Source organism: Amphimedon queenslandica, unplaced genomic scaffold, assembly GCF_000090795.2.
Source record: "Amphimedon queenslandica unplaced genomic scaffold, v1.1 AMPQUscaffold_12945, whole genome shotgun sequence".
NCBI lineage: Eukaryota > Metazoa > Porifera > Demospongiae > Haplosclerida > Niphatidae > Amphimedon > Amphimedon queenslandica.
The window spans coordinates 751-19,862 of NW_003546819.1; the positions used below are offsets into that span (position 1 = coordinate 751).

Consider the following 19,112-nt stretch of genomic DNA (forward strand, 5'->3'; position numbering starts at 1 on the left):
ATCTTTTGGGTTATAATTTCAATGAATATAATTATAAGGGCACTTTGATGGTAGGGCCAGGCCCCCTCAGGCCTCAGGCCCTACCTCAGCTACGCCCCTGCTTGTGTGGACTGTAAACCGAGCTGTAAACACTTTCCACTCCACTATCCGATGCAGTATCCGATAATTCCGATTCACTACTACTCCGCCCACCAAGAGAAATACGGAGGAGACACGGTGTGTGTGCTTTATCCACATGCAACCACGTGTCTATAAAAACACTGAGTGGGCGTTAAAGCTGCGCATGCGCAAATAATGTACCCGGTACCGAATACCCAGGCCAGGGCCATAGATATTAGAGTACAGGAAATATCTGTACTCTAATATCTATGCCAGGGCCTAGGCCTAGGGCCGCCAGGCAACTCCGCCTTACAAAAAACTGATGGCCTCTTCCAGACTCGTTCTCTATTCATTGACAGGATTGAGTGGAATCTTAAGTGAGTTCAGAATTGAAACCATTAGGCCACTCCAATAAGATTCATAGTTTCCCATTACAGAGGCGGGCCTGATGCGGGCGGGCGGGTTTGTTCATTTTCATTAAATTTATTCATTATCAGCTGTATAAATTGCTTGTATAATCAATGCAAAACCGCAATAATGAATAGCGATGCGGCCCCATGCGGGCGGGTAATGGGAAACAAGGAATCAAATTGGAGTGGCCTTAGATCTAATTTATTATGACCCACAGATTGAATCTACTATTAAGACTAAGTACTAACTTAGTCTGGTGACCTAATCAACTTCTAAAAAGAATCAATCTTGGTATGTACAATGTACATATGATTAATTTATTCATAATTAATATTTTCGATGATAAGTCTTGTATAGAGGGTTGATGCCAAAGAATTCTTTAATCATGCAGACCTCATCATCTGAAGGAAACATTACCACTTCAAGTACTACTGCTTTGGTAAATGAAGCTTTTATAGACCAGTTTGTCAGTGCTAAGTACAATTTATAGAATTTTAAGTACCTTATAGTGGGATATTTTGGAGAGAGTTAAATTTGGCAAGTTGCTAAATTTTGGTGATTGGTGAATTTGTGACCACATGCCATTGAGCCTGTGCATAATGGCTCAAAATGGTGGATTTTTAATTTAACGAATGGCTATCAAAATGCCAAATTCAACTCTCCCTCCAAAATTTCCTGTTTTATGGTACTGTTGTATATTCATTGTGATGCCATAAATAAAGTAAAAATTTTCTACTGCAATTTTGGAGTCCTAGTTTCGAATACTTGCCTTTGGAGCAATTGTGAAAAGAGATTTTTCTCCAAAAAAATTTTGTATTTATTGGTGACAGCAATCTTGCTACTGCTTACTGACCATCATCCAGTGTCTATAGTTGACTAATGGACTTTAATAAGTGCCGTTAGGAAGTATAAAAATTAAAAAAATATTGCTTTCTTTCATTGAACTTGGACTCCATAATAGCGGCAGAAAAATTTTACTTTATTTTCGGTATTACGAGGAATATACAGTACATAGCACAAAAGTTACAGTGAATTATGTAAATGTATACACAAGTATAGTCCTGTTCATATTACATTGTATATATTGTACATGTATACACGGCCAAATATATTCAGGCCTGATTCAAAATGTTGCCCAAAATTAATGACTCAAGCCTGATATCAGTACTGGTACAGCCCTGTTGGCTATCATTGCTGAATCATGAAAGTTGGTCTGGCCTGATCCAGTGTTGATGCTTGTCATGCCTGTACCATGGCTGACTGCATGATTGTATCAGGAGATTGCCCAAAATCTATGGTCCATGCCTGATATCAGGCCTGGTTTCAGGCTAAATCAGGCCTGATCAACGTAATTATATTTGGCTATGTAGACAATAGCCTACATGTACACTTGTATTTGTAGGATTGAGCCTTGAGGTTTGTTTTAAAGATAGCAGCAACTTTTATATTGTTGAATACTAATATACCGTTACTACAGTAGATCAGTATTGTTATATTATAGCCTTATAAATAGTGTTTGGTCTTAATCACTCATCATTAATCATTTGATGTCGCTAATCATTATTATCACTTATTGTTATCCTACTTTCATCTGGAAACTTCTAAAACTCATTATTTTACCCCAGTTGGGAAATTTGATTGGATTGGAACATTCTAGATTTCTTTTACTATAAAAATGATTTGATCTATGTGTTTGACTGTTTTTTATTCGTTCATTCTTTTGTTCATTTGTTTACTTTTGCTTATTATCATTTTTTGCTTGTTATCAATATCGATCCGCCCATACTAAGCTCATACAAATAGTTTAGTTGAGCAATCCTTATTTCTTGTTTTATATACATGTACATACCTTTAAAGTGGACTGAAATGTAGAAAAAACACTTCTACAGAATAGGCTTAAAATTTAAATTTTTACGAATTATTCAAATATTTATCAGTTTACCTTATATAGGTTGTAGGTAATTATTATTTCACAAAATTTGCATTTGTCATTAATTTGAAAATTGAAATTCGCAAAAGGTGTGGCCAACTTGATTTAAATTCCTGCATGAGGTATTACTTGAAAAAAATATATTGCACAAATTTCAAATCTGGACAAATTAATCTATGAAATTTTATTCCCACGAAATTTATGTATATATACAGTAACAATTTATGATCTTAATATGTACACGCCTTTTTAGTTTACCTTGTAAATGGTAGCAGGTTTTACTTATCAATAGCATTCTCAAGTTTTGCTAATTGTGTGACCTATGATAATTCATTACTTGTCGATCTACTGTATATAGCCTTATTTGATCAAACTTTTTTTATTATAGAATAATAGATCATTTCAAAAAGAAGATAGTGTTCAGTTATTATCACAAGGAGCTGAAGAAATTGTACATACTGTTTGTTTTACATGCATGTTAGCTAATGATTCATTGTAGAATAAGGAGTTATATGAAGCTGCTGAAAGAGGTGATTCTACTGGTGTCCAGTCTGCACTGTCTCAAGGAGCTAATGTAAACTATCAGAATCCGGTAACTACTGCAGTATATGCATACATGTACATGTACAGCATACAGTGGCGGATCTAGGGGGGGCCAGGGGGGGCAATGCCCCCCCAAAAATTTTCTGGAGTAATATAAACTTTGGTTTACCTGTGTAAACTGTGAAGCAGCTGCAGCACTGGACTATGTAAACTCTCTTTAAACCACAAAGGGTCTGATTTTAGCAGGCTTAGTCTTCATAATTTTTACTTTCCCAAAAGTTTTGCACAAGCTTAGTTGACCACACCCCCTAATTACCCCTCCCATCTCACAATTGCCCCCCCCAAAAATTAAATCCTAGATCCGCCCCTGACAGCATGCTGTTATGTTGATAGCCTGCTGCCCTTGGACATGGGTCAGGTATAAATCATGTACATGTACGTATGTTCTGTGGTGTCATTTCACAATTCACTTGGTACAATGTACATGCACATGTCATGTACATGTAGTACATAGTACACATGTATAGACATAATAAAACTGATCACTGTAGAAATATTAGTGAAGAGTTAATATTGGCAGATTGTTCTCCGAGAATTAAACTGCCATTATAAAATCCATCATTTGCAAATTTTTATTCTGCCAGTATTTTTAGCTGTATTGCATGTACATGTAGTACAGTACTTTATGTTTTTGTAATAGACTGACATGTACAAATTTTGTCTTATGTTACTGGTAGGATGAAGCTACTTCTCTTCTTGTTGCTGCAAGAGAAGGATATCATGATATTGTACAAATTTTATTGTCTGAAGGAGCTGATATGAACCTCAGAGATATAGTGAGTAATAATATACTTGATTGTGCTTACTTTAACATTACTGTTAAATTCACAATTGCTTAAATTGTCATAGAATAGATTGGTAATTTTCCACATAAGGATAATTTTGCTTTTTTCTTTTTAATATTAAATTTCATAATAAGTTGCAAAAATGGTGAAGAACAGATTTTTCAATTTACCCTGTGATTTCAATCTATATACATGTACATTTTATGTTCATGTATCAAGTTTGTAATATGATGTGCATCATGTATTCATGCATGTACATGTAGTTGTTGGACTCACCACGCTTGCAAAGGCGGGTACTTAGCAGTTGGGCTGTCATTCTGTCATTCTGTCCACACATTTTAATTGATTTAAAAATATATCTTTTTGTCTGAGCACTCTAGAGCTATAATTCTTCTTCTAGCAACACATAAAGTTGCTTTCTTTCATCTAGTTATGCTTTCGTAGCATCCCGTGGCACCAAAGCCTGGACCTGTTAAACCATGAGGGGACCACTCTCCAAGTGAGAGCTCATGTTTCACTCTACAGGGCTGAGATTTGCTTCAGAGGTAGAAAATCCCATCTGACAAAAAAATAAAAGAACGATTTTGTCCTAACTTCTTTTTTTGCGAGTTACAGTTCCTCAAAATTTGTGATTAGCATCTTTGAGAAATTTTCAGGCAACACTGGGGAAAACAGGAGCTACCAAACTCTCTCAGTCTTTTTTAAATATCTATAGGCAACAGTTTTGTGCCAAGTCTTTTTTTGAATAGAGCTTCAGATGCTAAAATAAATAAATTTCAGCTTTTCTTCTTTCTCCTAGCCATGTGCCATGATTAGCTAGTTGTTGACCACACCCATAGCTTATTTTAATTGTCATAGCTATGCAGTCAATATTAACTAGAAAGAATGTAAAACATTGAGTGGCTCCGCCTCCAGACCGCACCTCCCAGTCACGCCCAGATGTACGTTCAAGTTCTTGTAAGTAAGGGCTTCGCCCAATCATTTTAAAAATTGCTTAAAATATCACAGTGTCAAGTAACACATATGATTCAGGTGAATTCCAGTGGGCGAGTCCATTGCACCATAGTGCTTTATTTGTATTTGACTGAGGAATCTCTGTAAGGGCAATTCCAGTGTATATTAACTTATAATGCATGTAATACTGTGTCTTCCTTGATATTCCAGCCCTTATCTTTAGAAATATTCTCATGCACAGTTTAAGGCTCCTATACTTCTTGACACACTGAAACAGTGTTCCAGTGTCAAAAGGGAAGGGCCTCACTTCACAAGACTATACCTTTAAATGTTATGTGTAAATTGCAATGTGTAATGCTATACTCATTCAAATTATGTTATTATTTTTTTAATGTTTTGGGGCATTGGCAACATTAGAAACCAATCTATCCTTATGTCATTATAGGAAGGAGATACTGCTCTTATTGAAGCAGCAAGAGGAGGAAACTGTGACATTGTAGAATTACTGCTGAAGAAAGGAGCTGATCCTTTACATTCAAACGATGCAAGTTATTTTTATTATTTATTTTATCATCATTGAAATGTTATTGTTATACATACATGTACATGTGTCTTATAATTAGAAATTCATGCAATAGCCATTGCCTTAGTTAGGAGTACTAATTAGAAAGAAATATTCCTAATTTTTTGGGACTTATAGAGGCTATCTCTATACAAGTACTTATAATGTTTGCTATCTTGCTGTTATTGTCAGTTCGAATTGAGTTGGCATGGGGAGTAATTTCAATGTTTGCATCAGAAAATGGCATCCCTAGTCACACCCAAAATGGTGGCCGAGTGCAAGCAAACTATTTTATTGAGCGTTTCTTCACCTCTAAGACCTTTTATTGTCTGTATCCTTGCTTTGGATACTGATACCTTTAGTTATCACTGAATGGACCTTTTCTTTGTCATATACTGTACATGTAGATCAGGAAATTTTCATGTTAGAAATAATTGACGTGAAATTTTTTCAAGGTGTTTTATTTTCGCTGGTTGACCCATCCGCGAAATTTTTTCAACATGAAAATTTTTGGAAGCGTCATAAACCGCACAAGTGGCTACTAACTCTTGATGACAATGGACAGCTATTCAATGGAAGTTGCTGGTGACAGTACTAAAACTGACAAGGAACTCCTTGGGTGAGAGCTTCAGGCCTTCTTTTGGCTTTTAGAAGACTAAAAGAGCCTCATGCATGCACCGCTGTACATTAGAATAATTCCGGTAATCTTATTATTCACTGTAGAAAATATTTCGTGTGTCAAATTTTTGCGGGTCACTTCATCCGCGAAAATATTTTAAAAACGAAAATTTCCCGATCTACGGTACTCATAAGGACCCTAGATACAGAAGCTAGCAACATAGATTAAGGATGATGAAGAATAACGGCGATCAAGAAGGCTATAGACAGACATACACACCTGTAGCAATTGTTTTCTAGTAGTATAGACTAGACTGCTAGTTGACTATCTGCTGCTCTAGAGGAACTTATTATTTTTATAAAGTAAAAAACATTAATTTTGTTAGAATAATAATGAGATGTTCATGGGTGTGATGTAGTGTGGGCATAATGATTCATCATGTTGGCTTCCTTTGAACTAGAGCAGAAGAACCCATTCAGAATTTTCCAGAGTATCCCATATAGAAATTCCAAGGTTGTTACAACCAGGTCACAACCTCACAAAGTTGTAGCAACCTGGTAACAACCTTGTACAAAAGTGATAAAGTTGTGAGCAACCTAGTGACAACCTTGTATAAACAGTGCTGAAGTTGTGACTAACATGTTACAAACATAACAACCTTGTGACAAGGTAGTCCGAAGGTTGACAGGAAACTGAGGTTTCATTAAGTGCACCCCACGATGATAAGTGAAGCTATTGCTACCATATATAAAGGGACCATTGACCAGCACTTATACAAGTCAATAAAGATAACATTAATACAAATCCACATCTTTATTTATATATTAGCTACATGTATCATAGATACATTACAAATATCTAGAAATCATTTGAAACTACATGGGATTAAGAGGTTCAATAATTATTATATGCATGTTGATAGTCTTTCAGATTATATTTATTCTATTAAATTCATTGTACATTGTGACAAGGTTGTCACAAGCCAAAAAACATGCCAAATCCAAGGTTTTTACAAGGTTGTGACCAGGTGGTGACAACCTATTGACAACTAACTTGTTACAAGGTTGCCACAATCATGCTACAACCTTGGTTTTTCCATATGGGGTACCTAGACACTCAAAAATTGGTCAGTATAGATTTTCAGAAGAACCTGTTATGCAACTATACTAAGTTTCGGGTTGCTAGCATTAGTAATAAAAAGTTATAAGGGGTGGTGCCTGTGCCAACTCAAACTGAACTGGGTATAAAAAGCTCCCATGTTTAAGCTGCCATTTTGTTTGCTTTGGTTACACCCACTTTATGTAAAAGACTTGGGTTGATTGGTAAGGAATCTTAATTGTTATTTCTCTGATATGTGTATGTATAATATGCATTTAACAGGTCCCAGGTTGTAAAAATGCAATTACCAAACCTTGTATTTAGTTTCAATAATAACGTCAGTAGGGACGTCATTATTAATGTCTTTAATAACTGTCTCAAGGAGCTAATGTAAACTATCAGAATCCTGAAACAAAAAAAGAAATAAAATGAATATGAAATAAACTATCATACTTTAGCACAATAATATTGATTACTGTTGATCATAATTATTTGTATGAATATTAGCAGATTGTTTGTCTTGTGAGAAACTGTCATTTTAATTTTAAAATGTAATCCTTCCAATATTTTAGCTGTACGGTATGTGTAGTTGTGTGCTGTACATGTTCATGTACCATGCAGTTAGTCAAAAATTTTGTCAATTTTGTTTGAGTGAATTGATTCACTTGATTCTAAATTTTATAGTTTTTCGGAGTGACATTTTTAATGATGAATATTAATTTAAGCAAAAAAATTTTTTGACAAAATTTTTAGATCGATAAAAATTTAGTGATATAATGGTACCTTGTACACTACAGCAATTTTCAAGTTGTTTGTCATAAAGTTGTGTTTCATATAGGGTGGAGCTACTTCTCTTCATGATGCTGCAAGGGAAGGATATCATGATGTTGTACAAATTTTATTGTCTGCAAGAGCTGATGTGAACCTCAGAGATATAGTGAGTATACTGGATTAATGAAAATGTTATCAGTTCAGAAGTATTATTCTAATCATCAAGTGTATGTTGCATAATATGACTTTGGTACATGTAACTTCTGGACTTTCACGTACAATGTACATGTAATTCATACATTTATAGCTTTAAATAGTTTTCTCGTTACAAATTTAGTGTACAAAACTATTAAGACAGAAGACAGTGAAATGTACTATTTTTAGATAGATACAGTATAGTAATAATAAACATATCTACGTGTACATGTTTTGTGTAACAATAATAATAGCACTAAAACCAATATAGTAACTGTAATATTTTAATGACAAACCACTATCTACATGTATAATTGTATATTTACTATTATAGAGGTGTGCATGTAAGTGTTTGAGACACAGCAAAAGAATTTGAGATATACATGTACATTCGTGAGAAATAGTACAAGGTAGAAGCTTGACCATCACCCTCTGAAATTATGTACATGTATACCGTATAAGTGGTTATTTTACACATATACTACATGTACATGCTATACCAAGATTTTAGAAATGAAAAGTTAATTAACAGTTCAACAAAGCTTTTGTGAGTCACTTCCATACTGTTTACTGTACTTTACATTTACATGATGTATATACTCATGTACACTCATGTAGTTATAAATTCTCGTTCATTCATGTACATGTACGATCCTAAAGGACTCTCCCTGTTATGCCTTGCAACATGTTCTAACCTTTAACTTTGGAACTCGTCTCACAGTCAGATCTCTATTCTCTGTGACACTGAAACAGTGTTTGGCCAGCAACATTTGTGGTTACTTTGATCTTGTAAGAAACATGTTGCCAGATGTATAAATATTTCTGGCAACATGTTGCTTGGTTGCTAGCAACAAGTTTCCTTGTATGAAGGCTTCTATGACCACCATTTACCATTCAATAATGTTATAACTTCGTTTCTATATTTATTTCATGCAACAGAGTTGACAGCACATCAAAAAAAGTAACCACAAGTTTCTTTCAACAAACTACAATGTGCAATAACCACATGCTACCAAATTAATTTTTTTGGGGACAATGACAACTGAAAACCAATCTATCATTATGTATCTTGTTGTTATAGGCTGGTGATACTGCTCTTATTGCAGCAGCAAGAGGAGGAAACTGTGATGTTGTAGAATTACTGCTGAAGAAAGGAGCTGATCCTTCACATTCAAACAATGCAAGTTATTATTTATTTTATCATCATTGAAATTTTTATTGTTATATGTAGCTACATGTACACATGTATCTTATAATCAGAAATTTATGTTACTAGCCATTGCCTTAGTTAGAAGTGCTAAGTAGTGTAAAAATATTTATAATTTTTTTCATCACCTTGCATGCATACTGAGTTCTTATTAAGACTAATAAAGGTTCTCTTTTGCTGTTAAAGCTCCCGTGTGTAAGCTGACATTTTGTTTGCTGTGGTTATACCCACTTTATGTAAAATTTGTGGGAGGACTAGTAAAACATTTCTCCGATATAATATGTATGTGTATATAATATATGCGTCCTAGGTCATAAAAATGCAATTACCAAACCTTGTATTTAGTTTCATTAATAACGTCAGTAGAGAAATGAGGAAGTGACATAATTTTTAAAATTCTTTTCAGTAAACAATTCAATCACTATCAAGAGACTCAAGAATTAATTAGTTATTAAAGGCACATGTACCACATGTACTTTAACCCAGGAAGACCACTGCAGTGATCTAAGCCACCGACAACTATCCAATTATGGTGCAATACGAGTTTATTATGATATCATTATCTTGTTATTATAGTATGGAAATACTGCTCTTATTGTAGCAGCAGAGGAAGGACATTATGACATTGTACAGCTGCTATTAAATAATGGAGCTGATCAAAGCACTGCAAATTATGTGAGTATCATGTAATTAATGGACCATAAATCTTCTTTTATTAAATTCCCTTCTTAACTGTCAGTTTTGAATGAGAAAACTGTAACAGGTGCTATACGTGTAGTTGTAACTAAAGCTTCATGTAGGTTTGCTATGTACATGTACATGTATGCAACTTCACCCATGACATCACTTACAACATTGCACACAATATAAGACCAAAGATGGGTTGGTCTTATCATTGCTCTTATGTTGCATTAAACACAATAACATTACAGTGTATATAGTAAAAGTAGCTTAACAATCCTCTGTATTTTCTGGCTATTCAAAATGGTTGTACATGTAGTTATCATAATCATGGCAATGAATGTATTATGATAGTCTTCTACTGCATATTCTTGTCAATACACTCAATAGCCCCAAATTTTTGTCATGAAATGATGAAATATTTTTGTAATTTTGTGAAAATTTGAAATCTTTAATCTCAAATAATTGTAATAATTGCAGAATATTACTGATTAAATTAAAAAAAAATAATCATGGATATTTGATTTTTTTTGTTTTTTTCGTTAGACCATAAAAATGTAGACTGAAATATACATGTATACTATGTCCCAACTGAGTTTGGACCAAGAAAAACTGGAATAACTTTTTATAGGAATGTGGGATAAGGATGAGACTTTCACAAGTTCTTAGTCGCCCAATGCCTCTTCAGGATCTCAGATCTTGGGTCTCTCAGCCCCTGCGAACCCTGAGAACCGGGTTCTCCCTATAAACCCAATGGCATACCAAAGTTAACCGCAAACTATGTTTTATTATGTAAACAGTTACGTCACTGTTTACATAAGAACATCAATTATTATTTTGTGGTCACGCGCTGGCTGTTATTATGTTATACATGCATTATTATTATTACAAGTGAGATCTTTTGATGGTGGGGGCCTTCACAAAGGCCGGTTGAATAAAGCCAATATTTTCTGATGTTCCTTAGATGATTCGATGATCACTGCAGGTATTAACTCACAAGCCCTCTACACTTGCAAGTGGGCTGTTTCCCCACAGCTCTTCATCCTCCTCATCTGAAATATCGGTTTCGCTTTCACTGTCATTTAATTCATTCTCAGAATCATCTGATTCGGATTCTGATTCAGTTGATGAGTCACCAACTCGAATTGAAAAGTCAGGTACGGTAACTACATACGATAGTCTGTCTGCTTCGTAGTATCGATCCTCCACCTTCTCACGTACGTGCTGAACAAGACTGTGCCATCTTTCTGGAGTAACTTGTGCGATACCATCTTTAACAAGAGGCTCCAATGCTTCAAGTGTGAATTGTGTATTATGTTTTTTAGCATATCCTTTAACTTGGGACCATGCCATTTCAATAGGGTTAAGTTCACAGTGTCCTACTGGAAGCCGCACCACTTCATGACCAGCACTCTTTGCCATCTCATCTATAGCATACTGCAAATATTTACTCTTATGTTGCTTTATAATGGTGTAAAGGGCCTTCTTGTTAGATCCAGCTGGAAATGGTATGCTCTTGTTTACTAACCACGAGATCATATCACCTTTACGCCATGATGAAGTAGGCAGTGGTTCAAATCTCCTTGAATGATATGATGCGTTGTCCATTGCTATTATAGAGTTCACTGGAATATTGGGAAGTAGTTGATCTTTGAACCATCGCTTGAATTCCTGGTGATTCATATCCTTGTGGTAGTCATCTGAAGTGCCCCCAGACTGAAATACCAGTTCTGCATTTGGTACCCAGTCATTTTCCGATCCTGCATGAAGAATGATCAGTCTCTTGCCCTTTCCGTATGGCTTAGTAACTCCACCACTTGTACCACCAGTTAGTGTGTCTGGTTGTACCTGTGATAATTAAATTTAAAAGTATCAAATATTATTGTTATTGTATTGACATGTTGAATAACATACCCATTGTTTATCCTTCCCATCATGAGCATTCATCCATGTTTCATCAAGGTAGATGACTGGCCTGTTCTCTCCACTACGGTTGTTGTGCATTCTAATCAAATATTCCTTGCGTTGTTTGATGATGTGAGGCTGCTCGTAGTAGATCCTCTTGTTGACGACCTTCCTAAACCTATAGTTCATGCTCCGTAATAAGCGGTGGAGGGATGATCTTGATCCTTTAAAATTGCAATCAGCTTTTATCTCAGGAAGGAGATTGCCAAGAATAATGTACTGCTTCCTTGACTTTATAAGACAAATTTTCCTCCGGATAGCAGCTCTATCAAAGCTATCAACATTTAAAACAACTTGGCGATCTCCAGTGTATCTTGGAAGGACAAGTGTTTCGAATTCAGATCCCTCAGGCAACTCCTTTCCTTCCATCACAATTTTCATCACTGAATTTTTAGAAAATCCAGTGATTTTAACTGTTTTCTGAAGAGCAGTTCCTCCACCAGTTTTGGACTTTGCTTCTTCTCTCATTAAGTGACTAAGTACGATTTTTATAATAATTAGCTAATACAACTGATTGTTAGTTACTTATAAAGTTTCATGACAAGGTTTTTTCTCCAGAGTGAATCCTCTTCCCCCTCGGCATGATCCAGGAAAGTTAACCTAAAAAGAAACTAGGCAAAAGAGTAGAAAATAGCTGCAACAAACAAAAATAACAAAAACAAAAAAATTACTTTAAGAATGAACTCAACCTTTTTGTAGAAGCTTGAACAAGCTCAATAGATTCCCTTGGAAGACGATGATCAGCAACTATAAGGACTCAGATAAAGAAAAACAACAGAATATAGCAGAGCAAATCAACTATACCGTTTTTGGAGTGAAGCTCGCGGCACCACGCGGCTGCACATTATTGACCATGCCTTTCATGAATATCATTATCATGCACGTAAAATAACGCATTGTGACGTCTATTGCTTGCGTCACACATATTTTAAATTCCCCGCAACTGCTTCCACTTCCGGTCCATTCTCAGTTGGGATGTAGTATACTTAGTAATTATTGAAGCTATTGATCGTTCACATGTACACTGTATGTACATGCACCGTATATTCCTAAATAGAAGCCACATGCATGCAAATAAACACCAGGGTGGCAATAGAATTCAAGTATAAATACGTAAATCTAGCCTTGAAGTAAGTCAGTAGTCTTGTGGATACTGCCTGAAGTTCCTGAAGTTAAGTGCATGTGGTCATGGGTTTGAATCCTGCTTTGGGCCGAAGTTTTTTTATTAAAAAAATTTTTTTTTCGAGGTCCAAATACCATTTTAGGAAATAGACGCCTGGGCTTTTATTTAAGGAAATACAGTACTTGTATGAGGCACAGAGCTAAATGAAATTTTAACAGCTACACTGTAGTACTTACACACTTGTACGTTATTTATGGTCTCATTTCTATAGTTAGGAAAGACTGCTCTAGTTCTAGCTGCAAGTAAAAGACATCATGAGATTGTACAGTTATTAATTGAAGATTATCCAATTGCTTCAATTCATGTGAGTTGGTAATCTTGGTATATTATTAACAGCCACATACGAATGTATCTATTTTGTTTTTAGCCATTTTATTACTTTTACCATTCCCATCATAGCTATAATGTACAATAGGAATGTTTAGCTTTAGTGTCTATACTGTATTATGATTTAGATAGAGTAAAGGCTGATTCACACTGCAAAATTAACTATTTTCTATTAACTATTTTAATTAACTATTTTCTATATTTTCTATTCTTACCTTCTGTAAACGGTGGCCATTGGTTTATACAGTACTTCCTGTCTTAACATATAGCCTTACCTCACGTTAATTTTGTAGTGTGAATCGGCCTTAAGTGAATGAGATATTAAATGGCCTACTGTATATGGTGCTGGACCCAATAAGAACTTAGTAGTAATAATGATAGGAAAAATTGACTAGCTCCACTTCATGACAGTACCATACAGCTGAAAATATTGGCAGGGAAGGTGTAATATAAGCAACCACCAGAGTAAAATCTGCAATTTTCGTCCATCATGACCACATGCAGCCACTAGAATTATTGCCAATATAAAATTTGTCAATTATAAATTGTTAGCAATTTGCCAAATATAACTTGGCCATCAATATTTCTGACTGTACAGTATTTAACTTACTGTTTTTTTAACTTACTGTATGATTCATTGTAGAATAAGGAGTTATATGAAGCTGCTGAAATAGGTGATTCTACTGGTGTCCAGTCTGCACTGTCTCAAGGAGCTAATGTAAACTATCATAATCCTAAAGAGGTAACTACTGCAGTATATGCATACATTTACATGTACATTTACAGCATGCTTTTTTGTTGATATTCCTACTACCATTGGACATGGGTCCGGTACATGCATGTATATTTTGTTGTGTCATTTCACAATTCACTTGGTACAATGCCGTTGATGTACAATTCGTGTAGTACATACATAATAACACTGATCACTGTAGAAATATTAGTAAAGAGTTAATATTGGCAGATTGTTTTGTGAGAAACTGCTATTATAAAATCTATCAGTTACAATTTTATCCTGCCAATATTTTCAGTTTTGCTAAAAGTGTATGTAGTACACTACTGTGAAAGACTCATGAGACTTGATAATGTTAGTGTTAATGTAATTAGTGTACATGTATGTTATGTAATAGCATGTATTGTTGGCGTAAATAGTATGTGTGTGAATTTAATGATTTATGCTGTTTTCTTGTTAGACCTTACTTTTGTTACTTGTTCTTTGAGCTGGTCATGAGCTAGCCTTATCTTTGTCATTTGTGTAACATAATGTAGCTCTATGCTCTTTGTGACTGATTCGTATTTAAGTCATTAATTTTTGTCATTTTGGTGTGTGTTATTTGTTAAGTTAAATTGGTCTGTTACAAGTACTTTTTGTTTTGTAATAGACTGACATGAACAAATGTTTTTTTGTGTTTCTTATAGTTTGGAACTTCTTCTCTTCATGTTGCTGCAAGAGGAGGATATCATGATGTGGTACAAATTTTATTGTCTGCAGGAGCTAATGTGAACCTAATAAATAGAGTAAGTATACTGGATTGTACATAAATGTTAAAATCACATGTCATAGATTGGATATTTCCCACAGTTGGATAATTTTACCAATTTTCTTTTTATTAAGACTTTTTGAAATTTATAATTAAGTTGCAAAAATAATGAAAAACAGATTATCCAATTCTGCCCTGTGATTTTAATCTACTTTTTTATGTGCATGTATTAAGTTTGTAATATGTACTGTACATGTATGTGCATCAATGTAATTAATTCATGTAGTTTCATTAATCTTGTTCATATTTGACTGAGGACTCTTTCTTTGTGGGGGTATTTCCAGTTCCATATCATGGCAAGGCTTCCTATATGACAATGTACATGTATTTGGCAGATTATCTACTGAAATCTGTAGCAATTTTAAAAGTTTAAAAAAAATATATATAAGCTGCTTGTGTGATCTGCCACATTGGCCTTAAAATTTGCTTGAATCCGGAGAAGAAGGTGGGTAACGAGCTACTTATTGTTTGCTCTGAGCTCGTTAGCATTGACATAGCGGGTCCTTTTTTGATTCTACTATGGTTGTGGAAGATGTCTTACGTTTTTTGACCAAGTTTTGGTTGGAGATTGGGGGGATATGCAGCACTTGGGATAAATGACGGTCGATCACCTCTTCCTCTTGTTCAGCGGTTCCCTGGTTCCAGCTTCACTTGCTAAACCATATATAGTCCTAGACTGGTCCTCATTATTGACTCCATCAGAGGATCTCATAGTCTGCCAGCTCGCTGGCTATAGGGTCATTGGCTCTTATAATAGCCTCCACCCCAAATGCCATGATGGACCCAATGGCCCTCCTATAATTTTAGAGTCAGCCAGGGGTCTGATGGGGACTAGACTATTTATTATAGATCTCAGTAGTATTATAATCCTCTTCATTGAGTGATTATCAGTTCCCTGGTTCCAGCTATACTTGCTGAACCATTAAATGAGCCTATTTTAGACTGGTCCTCATTATTGAATTGATCCATCAGGTGACTTCATAGTCTATCAGCTCACTGCAAGTCTGTTCTAAAACTGGCCCTCATTATTGACTCCGTCAGAGGACTTCATAGTCTGTTGCTCAGGGCAATGGCTCTAATAGCCACCTGATGCCATGATATACCCATTGGCCCTCCTGTATATAGACTTTGTCTCGGAGTCAGCCATGGGTATGATGGGAACTAGAGACTACCTGCAGTATTATAATTTGCTCATGATGCAAGCATTCATTGTTGGGACTTATATGAGATCAGAGAGTGTTCTTCCCCTTGAAGACAGGTATAATATTATAGATTCTTATATCAAAGGACATACATGGGACTCTTGCCTAGCATTCGGTTTCTCATTTTAAGACCTTTCATTTTGATACCTCAATTGTAGCACATTATTTTAGCACACAAAGGTGTTGTTATGAACACAGGAAAGTGTGTTATTAATTGAATGTAGCATGTTAAAACTACACATTTTTTCAGTGCTAAAAAATGAGCATTGATGGTCAAAATTTTATTTTAATCTAATATATATATAGTATTATGGTCATTTGATGCTAATGTACCTTCCTTCTATATTTCCATCTTAGAAGGTACTTTATCTCAATTATAGAGGATGTCGCCTATAACAGTGACTGCTGGAGCCCTAGCCATTATGACCAGGGTGGAAAATGCTCATCCTTTGTCTACTGAATCTTATCTTTAGCCTTAATTCAGCCTGGAAGTATGTGACCTATATTTATATGACACGGGAGAACTTCGACTTATCTGTATCTGTCTATGGACTTCTTCATGACACACCCCCTCATTACCATGCAGACTCCTTTAGGTAAGTTATAGACCTGTATCAATGAAAATTTTTTGGGAGTGATAACAGTGGCCAAGAGCTAGAGGAGCAACTTGTATATGAGCTGGCCATGAATCTCAAAGGACTGCAGATTAGGTGGATTGCTTTATTATTCAAAATATTGGAGGTTGTTTAGACACACCATCTCCAACTTTACATCAGATCTCAGTAGTCTTTATTACAACAGTATTTTTGTAACTGGAAGGTCTCGCCACCATACAACATAATGAGGCCAGACCATGCTTTTATGGAGAACTGAGCAGATTTATATATGTTGCCCAGGTGGTGATATTATAGAGGGCTATGGAAAAAGCAACACTTTTCTCCTACTCTCATGCAAGGATCTATTCATGTACTGACTGAGGGATAGCAATTCTTAGCTGTTGTTGCTCCTCATAATATATGACAGGAGCACTGAGTGAAATTGCTAGGTGGATCCCTCTACTCTAGATGTGTAATAGAGCTCAGTAGTTCAAAGCAACTAGGGTTAGCTTTATATATTTATAACTAACCTATGCATTTATTATTAGTACTATACCTATTACTGAATTCCAATATATAATTTAGTGGAAATATCCACTAGACTCAATGGTATTATGATTGGTTCTTGTAGCCCTAAAACAGATTTTAAATGGGCAGTGTCTCAACATTATTGAGATAGTTTTATTGAGAACTCTATGGCAGACAGCTTTGGCTGGGTGATTGTAGTGACATTGTGCTAATTGACATTCCTTTTGTCTTAACTGTCATCTGCATTATTGACAATCTCCAATAATAGGTATGGGGTACATAGTATGTTCATGCACCATTTATTTCATTCTATAAGGTATTTATATATATCTAAAACAAAATGAAATTCATGAACTAGAATACATAGCTGTTCAAAGATAGAGCAGGGGAGTCCCAGTGGATGTCATCTTATATTGTGCTAGCTCTATGGTCAGCGTCTAGTCACTGCCTTAAGAGTTTCTGTCTTTGAACAATACATTGTCATATAGGAAGCCTTGCCATGATGTGGAATTAATAATCTTACAAGCATATGATCTATGTAATATGTGCATGATGTGAGATTGGAATTCCACAAATGGCTAAGCAAATATATGACAACTCTTCCCATGCATTAATTGCTTCTTTTCCATCCCTTTGAGGCTGCTTAATTGCTACTGGGCTATAGGGTACTTTTTGAGGACAGATACAACTCATGCATTTTGATTTTACGTTGCCAGTTGTTAATGCACCTGGACTGACAGTGCATGCACTAATGCATATAAACAATTTCAGGTTGCCTTTTCTCACAAAAACTTTAGTTTATAGTGAAAACCATGGGACAATGTCTGGAGCAACAGAACAATAAAGGGAAAGTATATAAAATCCTTGAACTGTTTCATCAGTGTGTTGTATGGAGTTTTTTGTTTTTATGGCTAGTCTTACATAATTGTTTGATAATCATGCAGACTCCAATAGCCTTCCTTATTTTGGACCAAGACACTTCAGGGGAATTTTTGAGCGTATTTGTATTCATTCCGAAGGAAGCCATCAGTTGATCATTGGATTCATTATTACTATGTGTAGTATCACATTGTTTGTTAATGGTGAAATTGCTAACTCTGATAATGTGGGCTTCTTAACTTATGCATGCTGCTACAAGAGTTAGATCTGGTGGTGCCACTCATTTCCATGAAAACTTTGATTTAGTATTGAAAGTGATGAACACTGAAGGTTGTGTTCAGTGGCAATCTTAATTTAATTGAGTAGGTGAAGCAGTATTCAATTTTAATGGTGCTGCTCTCATAATTTTTATCCCAAGTTTTAAATTAATGGATATCAACCCACTTTCTGCAGAATGCTGCTGTTTCAAAAGGAGAAGCTTCATATGCTAATGAGGCATGACATTTCTAATTTAGGCATTTCCAGAGACTTATAGCAGGCAATAAACTTAGATGGCCTTTATTAATAACACAGCTGGTTTTGAACAAAAAAGCGGCCCATCTAGCACGATTCACTTTGGTTTTTCTTCATCCCATCTTTATGATTTCAACATCCCCCTTTTTTCCTTTGGACAGGTATACAGCTGAAGAATTTCAGATTGATTGTATATACCCATATATATACCATGCAAGCCTATGTCCTGATCATAATCTGATGCTACCACTTTGGGCAAAAGATCTACACGTATGCAAGCATATTGATCTGGGACTATACAAAATAGCGTAACTTTTGCTTTATGGCTACAGATTGTTGCTTGGTCAGTATGAGGTAATGATGACAACTATGTGCCATCAAACAAGCATCAATGTATTTAGTGAATGTTGCACTGTGGAAATTTTAAGCTGGCTATGGAAATGGCCTCCTGATTTTATTGTCT

At 35.4% G+C, this 19,112-nt stretch overlaps 2 protein-coding genes and 1 long non-coding RNA gene across 3 annotated transcripts in view; 2 read left to right on the forward strand and 1 right to left on the reverse strand.

Moving 5' to 3' along the window:
• The first annotated feature begins 360 nt into the window (after positions 1–360).
• LOC109586103 (ankyrin repeat domain-containing protein 29-like) lies at positions 361–9,924 on the forward strand. Its single transcript, XM_020002272.1, has 10 exons — positions 361–476; positions 728–801; positions 868–949; positions 2,829–2,891; positions 2,940–3,032; positions 3,721–3,819; positions 5,228–5,326; positions 7,900–7,998; positions 9,109–9,207; positions 9,811–9,924. The coding sequence occupies exons 3-10, from the start codon at positions 875–877 to the stop codon at positions 9,922–9,924; spliced, it is 741 nt and encodes a 246-aa protein (XP_019857831.1). The 5' UTR covers positions 361–476; positions 728–801; positions 868–874.
• A 984-nt stretch (positions 9,925–10,908) lies between these two features.
• LOC105314382 (uncharacterized) lies at positions 10,909–12,348 on the reverse strand. Its single transcript, XM_011408531.2, has 2 exons — positions 11,830–12,348; positions 10,909–11,763 (listed from the first exon to the last, which is right to left on the reverse strand). Exons 1-2 carry the CDS (start codon positions 12,346–12,348, stop codon positions 10,909–10,911), a joined length of 1,374 nt encoding a protein of 457 aa, XP_011406833.2.
• Positions 12,349–14,023: 1,675 nt separating this feature from the next.
• LOC109586105 (uncharacterized) overlaps positions 14,024–19,112 on the forward strand; it is a 6,440-nt gene continuing 1,351 nt past the window's right edge. The window contains exons 1-2 of the long non-coding RNA XR_002186826.1: positions 14,024–14,132; positions 14,810–14,908. This is a non-coding gene — a long non-coding RNA (uncharacterized LOC109586105). The remainder of the gene's footprint in view (positions 14,133–14,809; positions 14,909–19,112) is intronic.